The sequence below is a fragment of the Pogonomyrmex barbatus genome, unplaced genomic scaffold (assembly GCF_055798465.1).
Source record: "Pogonomyrmex barbatus isolate J1 unplaced genomic scaffold, ASM5579846v1 scaffold14, whole genome shotgun sequence".
Lineage (NCBI taxonomy): Eukaryota > Metazoa > Arthropoda > Insecta > Hymenoptera > Formicidae > Pogonomyrmex > Pogonomyrmex barbatus.
This window is the reverse complement of record NW_028297110.1, coordinates 1,369,754-1,382,080: the sequence shown is the minus strand read 5'-3', so window position 1 is coordinate 1,382,080 and position 12,327 is coordinate 1,369,754. Positions and strand designations below refer to the sequence as shown.

The following is a 12,327-nucleotide window of genomic DNA, read 5'->3' as shown; positions in this document are numbered from 1 at the left end:
GACATCTTTTTGTTTTATTATTTTTTTAATTTTTACGTCCCCAGAATTTTAAAACATCTTTTAAACATCCTTAAGACGAATTAATATTTACTGAAATCTATTAATGGGTAATAATAGTAAATAATATATCATAAAAACATGATTAAATTATTTTGATTATGATTGAAAAATTGACCATATAGGAAGATGGATTGTAAGATTTTTGTAAAATTAAATATAATAATAATCTAACATGATAAGATTACGTAAATTAATATCTCATCGGTGATAATAATTAGATTGAGAATCAGTCGATAAAATAAATAGATAATTTGCTGATCGTTGGAATTATCAATTTTAATTATCAACCTTAAAATTATTCGCAAAGCTTTTAATTTTGAAAATATGATCATATAGGAATTGGTATTAAATTCACTTATTAAATTCTCGAACTCTCTATTCGATATTTTCTATCTTCTGTTTTGACGAATAGCGTGCGGCGTCTAGTTCGCACAAACGTCATCGTGATCGTTTTCCTATTCGTCGAAATGTTAAGAGAAATACAGATGACGGAATAGAAGTGAGTGTGTCAATGAAAATAAAAGTGGGAAAGATGTGCTGTCGTGGATGTGCGACGTTTACCGTACTTTCGTTATTTCTGATATTATTCTGCGATACGACGTCATCAGAATGCACGCAATTGATGCCTTGCTTTTGTTCGCTGCCGGACGGTTCTTATTACAATTTGATCGCCCTCGCTAGTTCAGAGTTGGTAGACCACAAGCTATTAACCTCTGTGTCTGATTTTCTTTTATTTCTGCGTCGTATGAATTGTCTAAAGAGAAAGAAAGAAAGAATATTAGTATAATCTATAATTTACAAGAAAACTCGCGTAGAATTAATTAAACAAATAATGCCTAAAATTTTTAACTTTATAGATTTTATATACAATATTATAGAACTTTTGGCGCTTTTGCAACTTTGGTATAGTTAAATATTTACATCGTTATAGCATTGTTCGTATCTTTAATATTTAAATATTCAATATTTGATATATTTATATTTTTTAACCTTTATCTGAAATATATCAAATACTTCATAAAATAATGTATGATAAAATATTAAATCATTAAATAATCGATTAATTTTCAGACCATTAACGGATACTAAGTATAACCTGACAGCATATTTTCATCCATGCACAAATAGAAAAATAAAAGTGAACGAGGACAACGATACAACATGTTCTAACGGAACTGGAGTATCGGTAAGATATGAGACAATTTTGATGAACTAAATCTTAGCAGATATATTGTTTAATTATTTATTTGTTTGCAACACAAGTATCTTGTACATTGTTCTTAATTAAATATATTCTTGCAGCTATGTATGTATGATTTTAGAATTCTTAAGAATAAGAATAAAAATGAGACACTAAATTTTGGAACTGTAGAAGAGACCAAACTAAAATTGTTAGATTCAAACAAATATCCAGTCTTTGAAATGCAACATGGAGGTATTAAGTCGATAATAAAGATTGTGTGTCATTCAGATAAAGAAACTTATTTTGGAATAGAGCCACCTATTAATTCTAAAGAAGTAAGTATGAAAATAGCGATAATACTGCTTATTGTTACAATAGAACATATAATGCAAATTAATTAATAATATTTGCAGTATGAATTTACATTGAGATCACCATATGGATGTAAAATAATACCAAAGTCAGAAACCAAAGGATTATCTACAGGTTCTGTCTTGGTTATCTTGTTCTTCACTTTTGCTGGCTTATATTTCTTTGGTGGTATTATAATACTGAAAACATTAAGGGGAGCAACAGGCTGGGAAATGATACCCAATCTTGATTTTTGGAGCACACTTCCATCGCTAGTCAAAGTAATGTTTCTGATAAGATGATAATGCTGTTGTTCTACTTGATCAATTGATGTTATCTTTTTGCAGGATGGCGTTGTCTTTGTCTTCGGTTGTTGTCGAGGGAACACTTACGAAAGAATATAATAATTTGTTCAAATGGTTCGATTTATATTTATTAAGCGCGCAACGTGACTGCAATTTAGTGTATTATAAGTAGTTTATTTGTGTTGCAAATATTTTTTCTATTCCTATTCCTATTTATATCACTATAAGATTTTGCATACTTATCTGTAGAGTTTATAATAACATATTTTGTGATATATATTAACTTAGTGAAACAGTGACCAATTTATTTGTACTATATCTCTAATGCTGATATTTTTGTTGCTATGATTATCTGTCATTTTAGTAAGCGCAATGTATATACATTGAAAAATGTGATACTCCATTATGCTATGTCACGTGCCAATGTTACCTTTTTATAAATCATTAGACATTTAATTTAATTTCATGCAAAATTAGTTTCTACATTTGTAATTGTTATTGCGAGCTGTACAATGATTACTGAGGAATGAAAACTTAGAAAATATCGATTATACATCAAAAAGATCATTGATCTTATTGGATGCGTGCTTATTACAAAGTACAATCCAATATAAAAAATGATGATAAAAGCAATCGTATATCATGTAAGCTAATATAAATTATATATGTTTGTAGAACAGTATATTTTGACACTGCAAGGGCCTAAATGCTAAAGTCGATCACGAATATACTATTTTTCAAGTAGTTCTCTATAAATATATTTTTATAAACCATTTTTGCTAACACTGGTGAACCACGTGAGTCATATGAGATTAGCTTTTTCTACAATTAGAATAGTTCTTATATCCTTTTTATACAACAAATTATTCATTTATGCTTTTAGACCCTTGTACAGTCAGTAACGACATGGCAAATGGTGATTTGATAATGTGATGTTTTATTAACAATAATCTCTAATAATACAAAAATATAAATATCTATATAGACATGTTTTATATACCTTTTTTTACATGTTTTTTCTATGTGTGTCTGTAAAAAGTGCAACTTATCTAATGATTAATTATATCATTCTAACGAGAATATTTTATATCAATATATATATTCGTTTCCTTACTAAAAATACTTATCATAGCCTACATTATTAATATCGATTTACATCGCTTCTAATCATCTACCTTGATAATCAGATAATAAATAATGATATTACAAATGGAGATTTATATAATTAAAAAGATACATTCTAGAGTAGCATAAGAGCTCCCCGCGTATTTCTAGCAACTGGACAATACTGGATTCTTCAAAATTTGGGCTTCCACATTTCTCTTCTCATTTCAAGAATCATTTGTTGTCATCATCATCATGCGGTCGCGTTCAAAAGCTCTCAATTTCGTCCACTTGAATCGAGACCTCCTGATCAGTTTGAATGATGACCCAATTGCCATTGGCGTTCAAGTTGTGAATGTTGATACCCTTCGACGAGAAAACGTTCACGATGCTGGCGAGATCCTGCACTCTGTTCGCGCGGTACAGGCAGATATGATCCCTGAGTACAATGCCATTTGTGAAAACGGCGTCATCCAGAGCGAGCAACAGCGACTGGTTATCGCGCACGGTTCCTGTATACACGGTAATATCAGTAATACAATATTTAATCTAATAATAAATGTATCTTTTTATTTTAATTCTTAATAAATATGCAGGAAAATTTTTCAAGTTCTTGGTTATTTTCCAAATCTTTCGCGTTGAAATTTAATTTCTTTACGATAATAATAGTACGATATTACCTTTGATGACATGTTCTCCAACTTTGACGAGGACCGCTTTATTGTCATCCTCGATGTGACCTTCTTGCAGATTCACGCCAATATCTTGCGCTAGGGTGGGTGCGTTAACCAGATTCAGACCGTTCTTTGTCTGGCCAGTTAATATGCCGACCAAAACAGCCGTGTGTATGAATTGTTTGTCCTGCATGCCGTTTCCCACGGTCTGGCTGTGAATGACTGTGTTTAACTTGCCCTTGAGGAAACGACCGGCCAATTGACCCAATTTCTTCGACAATTCTATCCATGGTTCGTTTTCGATTGTCATGGCGGCAGATAACACCGGAGCGTTCACGATGCCGGTGACGGCATATTCCGTCGATTTGCCGGACAGAGCCAGGAATTGCTGGGCAATTTCCACCGCGACTCGTTGCTGAGCTTCCGCCGTGCTGGCACCTACAATCAAACAAATCATTATCTCTATTTTTTTCCCGTTTGAAGTATTTAAAGTTGGAAGATGATGTAATAAAAAAAGTATGCCAAACATTTGACTGCGGTATTCAAATAAAGATAATAAAATACGAAGGGGCAAAACATCGATGTTGAAATAATGTTGTCGATTGAAAACATTGAGTACTTGAACTTAATTCTCTTTTTTTGCAGTATATAAATTAAAAAGGAAATATATATACCGAGATGAGGTGTCGGGATGACTTTCGGATGTTTAATGAGCTCCAAAGTGATTGGATTCTTCGGCGGCTCTTCGATGAAGACATCCAAAGCTGCTCCGCCACAATGGCCAGATTTCAATGAATTCAAGAGAGCTTCCTCATCAACGATGCCGCCACGAGCGACATTAACGATGTATACTCCTTTCTTGCATTTTGCCAAGGTCGTTGCATTGATTAAATCTGCAAGTGACGCACGATTAGGAATACATGGCTCATCAAATGACACAAAGTATTGCTTTGCCTAATTATTCTTAATTATTATTATTTATTATAATTACGTATAATTTGTTTGAAATAAAGAATGTTAAGCTTCTTTATAATGAATTCTTTAAAAAGAATCTGATAAACAATTTTTATAAAATTCGATTACCCATACATAACTTATAATGCATAATGCATGTTATAATTAAATATCATTATTTTTTATTATTTTATATTTTGATTTTAATTTCTTATAACATTTTTATATCGACAGATTGTTGCAAAAAATTTGTCTTTCTCAGTTAAGTTTCCTTCCAAATAAAATTTTCTAAGAAGGAAATTGAATTTCTTTTTAGATAGAAAAAGTGTATCGAAGTCAACGCTTTTAATTAGTATTCCGCTTGTTGATACAAATGCGAAATTTTATTTGCGCAATTTTTTTTTTGTTTTATTCGAGGTCTTTTATTTCACATTAATAGATACATACTTCTGGTTTGAGGTATAAGTGGCGTGTGAACGGTGATGTAATCAGCGATGGGCCATATTTCCTCCAAGTTGAGTTTCCTGATGCCGAGCTCGGCGGCGATCTCGGACTTCAAGATCGGGTCAAAGGCAATGATGTTCATGCCGAAGCTCTGCATCCTCCGGGCCACTTCGCGACCTATGCGTCCCATCCCGAGGATCGCAAGGGTTTTGCCGGACAACTCGTATCCGGAATACAGTTTTCGATCCCATCGGCCCTCCTTCAGTGATCGTGCGGCTTGCGCCACATTGCGTGCGAGTGTTGAGATTAGGGCGCATGTTAATTCGCAAGCGCTGATGCTGTTACCTCCCGGGGTGCTGCAATTGCCAAAAAAAAAAAAAAAGAAAATAATAAAATTGTAATAATAAAATTGTACATCAGACAGTGCAATTGTTATTTGTAGGTTTGATCACAAAATAATTGTGATATTGAAATTTTTTTTTAGTATCTTGTTTTGAATGTCTCTCATATTACTTGAATCCAGTTTCCAGTTATAGAGATATAACTTGAGATTCAATTAATTAAATAATTTAGAGACATTTAATTAGGTAACTGATTCAATAAAGAATATCTCTTTTACTGTTTGGCGAGATTCCCGCAAACTTGTTGTATGTCATAAATTATTCATCATATCATTTGGAGAATCGCTTCGAAAGACTTTCAGGAAAGAAAAAAGTAACTCGATTAAGAGAGTTTTAAATCATAGCTCTTTTCAGATCGATTTCTATCGTTTCTCAAACAAAAGCAAATTTCTTGGTTGAGTGACTGACATACTTCAGAAGATCTGCTATATTAAATTCTCTCGACTCTATTATCTAATTTCTTTATTTTGATAAGATTATATACGTACTTCAATACAATTACTCCTTTACGTGTAGCAGCTTGAAGATCTATATTGTCGACGCCGGTACCAGCTCGTCCGACCACACGGAGATTTGGACAAGCGGCAAAAACATCCGCCGTAACTTTGGTCTCAGATCGGACGATAAGAGCATCGTGATTCTGTTAGAGAAAGAATTACATCATTATTTTATTCTAAGAATAATTAAAAAGTATATATATTTATACAAGTTTACTTAATCCAAATTAATTAATTATTAATAATTTTATATTTAAAGGGTAAAAAATAAATAAATTTCGAATTTCCAATGAGATGTGCATATATGTATCCTTTATGCAGAAATAAATTCTACAATTTAATTTGGAACCATTCCAACACTTCATTGGAAATTAAAATTTAGCTACTATCATTTCGAGATATTAGCGACACAAAAGTGCAATGAGCCCACGTTGGAATAAAAAAATTACTTTCCATATTCTTTTATAGATGCTTATGTTTATATTAATATTAATTACTGTTAACGCGTAAAAGTTTTAATTTGACGGAATTTATTCATGCTTTTCAGTGTATTAGCTTAAAAGTGAAACCTAGATCTTGTCATGTTTCCGGATTTATCCAGATATCTGAAAAGAAATGAATTCTGCATTTTTATCTTTCTACTTTTATCAAATAAAGTAATAAAAGATATGCATAGACATGAGTTATGTCTATGATTAGGAAATATGATTCAGCTGATTGCTCATAGAGACTACTGTTTGTGAACTTGTGCAAACTGGTTACTGAACTTGCGTAAAGTCGAGCGAAATATATTCCAAGTCTAATCAGTTCAGACTTCAGTATAATTATCTATAAAAATGAGATAAGGATAATGTGTAGTCGCATGGGCGCCTATCGAAGTTATATTCTTTAAATCATGTTGAAACGAATTGAAACATTCGAAAACAAAGTATCGAAACAATATTATGTAATATACTTAAAATAATAAAAATCATTTCATGCATCGATTAATATCTATGACACAAAAAAAGTTGTTTTTCTTGTTAGTTAAATAATTCATAATTAATTCTTCATTAACCGTCTCTTTTTTGTGAAAAAAAATTTAAATACATACAGGAAACAAAGGCGGAAGAAAAAGATGAAAAATTCACAGCTCTTTGTCAAATATACTTCTTATCAATTGATTCGTTTATCGCATAGAATTTTCATTACTTTCTTCCTCGACCGTCATAAATAGAATCGTGAGAGAAAAATTTCCTTCTTCTCTTTTAATTCGAATTTTTCTCTTCCATTTAAGCGTATATATATATATATATATATATATATATATATATATAATAGAAAAGACTCAAGTCTCTAATTTCTCCAGAGCAAAATTATCGACGCGCGAGAGTAGTTCTTAGCCACAAGTTACAATTTCTTTTTATCTTCATATCCAACGCTTACAACGTACGAACGGCGATGCCGGGTTGCTTTTTATCCGCTTTGCGGTCGCGCTTGGATTTTCTGTAAAATGAAACGGCGGACGTGTCCCGGAGCCGAGGGAGGCGGAGAGAAGAAATTGAGCGCGCAGAGGGAAACTAATAGATCTATTGAGAAATGCGAGTGGCGAAGGGATAGAGCAAATCTCCTTGTACGGGCGCCCATGTGTGTGCGCACATGCGGAGCGAACCGGTGGTACAACGACCCGTCCGCAGCTAACCGGTATTCATGCCGGCCGACTCAACCGGATATAACCGGATCGCCGACTCGAACACGAGCAATTAAGAAGAGAAAGAACAAACACAGATGGAAGGGAACTAGCTCGAGCGAGCGAGCGAGCGAGCGAGCGAGAGAGAGAGAGAGAGAGAGAGAGAGAGAGAGAGAGAGAGAGAGAGAAAGAGAGAGAGAGGGGGGGGAGGAGCAAGACCCATATGCTACTTGCATACATATTACGCCCGTACAAAACGTTGCATTAAGTTGAGAATGTCTCGCCTTTAAGATGGATTGGAGCACCGAGATTTGCCCGATCTGCGAGGAGTGGAAATACGTGATTATTCTTAGCTCAGGTGGATTAATCTGAATTTCAGATTTCGACGATCTCGGGAAAATTTATACATGTATGTATGTACGTGGAAGATCTGAGGTGAAGAAAGAATCTGAAGCTATTTCTCACTATGTGTCTAAAAGATATGATTTTTCTGTTTTGAATTAATTATTAAAAGGAATAAAAGAGTGTTTCAAAAAGCATGAATTGATTTTATGCAAAGTTGTAATAATTTTTAATTTAATTTTCTTATATATGGGCTCATTGCATTATCATGTAAAATATTCAAGAATAATTAAAATAAAGGCAGGTGCTTCAAAGAGACAGACTTATTTTATATAATGTAGACAATATTTTAACTAATTACAAGAAATATATATAAAAACACATATTGAATTTACTTCATTCATGAATGTACACATAAACAATTATATTATATAAACAATTAAATTATTATTTATATAATTAAAATATATTACAATTCATCTTTATATTTTCTATTATTACGCATATGTTTAAAAACTCTCAACTTTGATCTCATATTTCTTGAATGCGGAAAGAGAAGACGAATTGTATTAATTTATTTAAAACATATAAATTTATATCCTTGTGTAAGTTTAATCGGCTTATCAAGATCCGGTACAACGTATGGAATAAAAAGAAAAAAAACAATTTGAAGATAGTATTTAATTGGCAGAATCGGCTTACTGTGTAAACGAAAACGAAGCAACAGTTTATCTCTATCCATGATAAAATGCATTTTGTCTTTAGTCATTCGTATCAAACTTGCGTTTGAAAAATATTTCTATATTTATCTGCATTGCTCTTTTTTAGAATTCCAAACGGCTGCATGTATTTTTTCGGCACGATTTCTCGATGGGGATTTATTATCATACAAACTTGCGAATGAAAAATATTTCTGTATTTATTGGGAGCACCTTTTCACAATTTTAAATGGCTGCATATATTTTTCCGGCACGACTTCTCGACGGGGGTCTATTATCATACTCGAGCTTATCTTAAAAATTCTAGCGTAATCTAACATCGGGAATTATCTATCTCCTCATCCGACACGTGATATTTTTCGATTTTTCGTATTTTTGATGATAACAATCATGATTTCAATCATTAATTAATATGATCATGATTTCAATAGTTAATTAATATAATTTTTTTCTATTTTGTCAAAGAGATCATCTCTAAACGATTAGATTGTTTCTATTTTTTTTTTAAATCTAATCCGCAAATTGAAATACTTTATATCTAATAATATCTTAATATCTAAAATGGAAAATCTAGAATAGAATTTCTAGCGATCATCCATCATATTTAGATTAAAGTCTAATACTTATCGTTGGCGAAATGGATGGCGGAATGAATAAATATTGAAGAAATACAAACGTTATTCGATAAACTGGTACAAGTTTAGCAACAATGTTCTTTAAATTTACATATTTATTGTTTCTGTGTTTACAATTCTACTAAAAATAGAAACAATGATTATTGTATCAGCGAGTTTACAGAATCAATGACCCGCAGCTTTATAAATGCTCTCTTTGAAATAAATCAGATGCAAAATTAATTTTGCAAGTTCAGAAGCGTCAGTAAAGGAGAGTTATAAAAAGAGAGAAAGTTATATAAAGCGTTATATTTTCAATTGAGAACAATCAATATCAATATCGCGATTCCACACGCGGCTCGAGAATAGTTTTAAAAAATTTAGAATTAGAGCGTTTGATTTTAGAGAATTTACAGAAAACGGGACGAGGATCGAAATAGGATCTCTTAAAAGTCAATTCCCTTCCAAGTTTCAGGCTTGAAATTATGTTCCTCTTCCACGGAAACGATTCTGTTTTTACAACCGCCGTCTCCGATCGTCGGGTATCGAATGGAATTTATAACTTTATTAAAATGAACTATTGCGATTCGCTTCGGTACAATAAAGTACGGAAATTGTTTCGCTATTTCATGTAGTTTCGCGGCATTAATCCACTCACCTGCAGTTCGTTGATTAGCTCATCCTTCGGTAACTTGTACTTGGTGATAACCGGAATCCCGTACTCGGCCAGCAGTGCTCCGCAAGACTCGTCCACGGGATCGCTTATGAGAACGCTCCTGAAGTTGACCGACATGTTATCCTTGAACAAACGGAGCCCTTGAACACCTTATTTACATGATTAAAGAGTGGAATCGTCCGTCGTTCAGCAGCGATACTCCGATCGCCCGTACGAACATTCCCGCACGCAGAACTAATTGTAATATTTTTCTACTACTTCTGTTTTCTACTACTAATTACCGATAATTATTGCATTTTCTAAGAAGATTCTATATGTGGTCGAAACGTTCAATCTGATAATATACACTTATAACGACTGACAAGCATCGCAAATATGTTTTTCTGCTTATTGAGATTGCAGCTGTAGTGACTTTTATATGATATAAACCGGTATCTTTGGCAAATAATTATCGACTGTTAAATATCTCGCAAGTGTGATGAGTGCTGATAATCGAAATTATTCTCGATGATTAATATACTTTTAAATATTCATATCTAAAAAGGTGCGATATAAAATACAAAAACGTGTCTCCTATTTTAATTGTTTTATCGCGGTTAATTAATCTTAAAAATTTATTCATGTGGAAATTTATGAAACTTTTTATATTGTCCGTTCTACATTATCATACTATTTATTTAAAAATATATAGATTTGACTTAATTAAATATTAAGAATTTAATTAATAAGAGAATTATAGTTTCTACATTTTTATTATAAGAGCAAATCAAAAAAAAGTCCTAGAAAATAAATAATTGGAATTTTTTTTTAAAATATCAAAAATAATTAATTACTTAATAGTAAATTTTTTACTTTCTAAATTGTAATATTCAGAAATCAAGTGTTAAATGAAAAAGTTCTACTTGTAACCTTTTTTTATAGAACAATCAGTATTATTTTGTTATTGATTTCTTATTTTTAAGACTTGATGACATCTTTCGTTTGTAATGATTCATATTTTATATTAAAAAACCATTAGTATTTCAATAGTTTCATGGAAATTATAAATAGTTAAATAGTTTAATGAAAATTCTGAATCTAAATTTTATAAGGAATAACTTGATTTATTTTACGTCAATCGTGAAATAGCCAATATTTTCCATTTTAGAGACAAAATCTATTAACTTGTAATTAGAACGCGATAGGAAAATAGTACCTACGGAAATTACAGTGAAGCACGGTTTGTTATTATTAAACATTTCATTTCGTCATATAACGTCGAATTTAATAAAATGTTATTTGAAGAAATAATTTGAAACTACCGATTTATTCGCTCAGAAATTATTAGGCTGCATTCATTGTTGCAATAGAAACAGGATATCGTCAGTGAAAGTTATATAAGCAATGTAGGTAGATGCACACTTGATTCTACGCTTGGAAAAATCCTAGAAATCCCAAGTCAACATAATCAAATTTTTTTGTGTTAAATATTCGTTAAAAAAAAATATAAACGCCAACGTTACGTTTTTGCCGAATTTATTGGCTCATTGCGATGTTTGTCAGACATTACGAAATCATCATATGTCGATTTTATATTACAAAATATCAAAGTCGTTCAGTCTTCTTGTGCAATTTAATTGTAAATTTAACTGTAAAAAATTTAACTGTAAATAAAGTTGCATTTAGCGGTAATGTTCGCAAAATGCGAAACCGAGATGCAATTTTAAATGCGTCACGAACTTTTTGAGGATCCCTCCCGGAAATCATATCGCCATTAAGTTACTTTGTAAAAAAAAAAATTTTGGCCGTAAATTTTTGTTAAACGTTGCATTTTTAAGCAAAGTGCTCGCGGAAGCGACGTCGACGGCGGAAACCGGAGGTCAGCAACAAGTGTCAGATTTTTCCCGAGTGTCCCGTTTTTCGGACGCGACATGATCGACGAGACAAAATTTAAATTCAGGACCTACCTCTTCGGTGTCTCTCCTCTTGCTTGGAGTCTGGAAAAATTCTGGAATACGCCGCGACGGTGAAGCTTAAGGAGCGGGACGCGGAAGGAGGAAGCACTTTGGAGATTTTCGAGGCTCGGATATCTCGTGTGCACGGTGGTCCAACCGTAAACTGACTCGGTGTACTGTCATTTATCTTCTTATAGTGAAGTCCCCACTCTCCCCACGATCAAGTGCCGTGAGTGAATTGTTGACGGGCAGCTCCCGTCCCTCTTCCCGGCCGTCCGCTCGCCGGCGAAAACCGCTCTCGGACATGTAAGCACTCGGTGTCACGAATGCCCTTACCTTGCTTGGATAGGCATTTTCAGAAATCGCGTTCCGATAATCATTATGATTTGCAGTTTAACCT

General features: G+C 32.8%; 2 protein-coding genes and 1 long non-coding RNA gene across 3 annotated transcripts; 2 read left to right on the top strand and 1 right to left on the bottom strand.

The window, feature by feature from the left end:
• The first annotated feature begins 410 nt into the window (after nt 1–410).
• On the top strand, nt 411–2,879 carry LOC105424903 (uncharacterized). Its single transcript, XM_011635408.3, has 5 exons — nt 411–747; nt 1,132–1,246; nt 1,363–1,578; nt 1,657–1,875; nt 1,942–2,879. The coding sequence occupies exons 1-5, from the start codon at nt 572–574 to the stop codon at nt 1,996–1,998; spliced, it is 783 nt and encodes a 260-aa protein (XP_011633710.2). The 5' UTR covers nt 411–571; the 3' UTR covers nt 1,999–2,879.
• LOC105424904 (uncharacterized) lies at nt 2,814–12,106 on the bottom strand. The gene is made up of 7 exons (XM_089072664.1): nt 11,940–12,106; nt 9,976–10,116; nt 5,965–6,116; nt 5,079–5,431; nt 4,352–4,570; nt 3,684–4,115; nt 2,814–3,515 (listed from the first exon to the last, which is right to left on the bottom strand). Exons 2-7 carry the CDS (start codon nt 10,108–10,110, stop codon nt 3,271–3,273), a joined length of 1,536 nt encoding a protein of 511 aa, XP_088928790.1. The 5' UTR covers nt 10,111–10,116; nt 11,940–12,106; the 3' UTR covers nt 2,814–3,270.
• On the top strand, nt 4,057–6,268 carry LOC148937364 (uncharacterized). The gene is made up of 2 exons (XR_016138336.1): nt 4,057–4,193; nt 4,323–6,268. It is a non-coding gene; the product is annotated as an uncharacterized LOC148937364 (long non-coding RNA).
• Nucleotides 12,107–12,327: the final 221 nt, after the last annotated feature.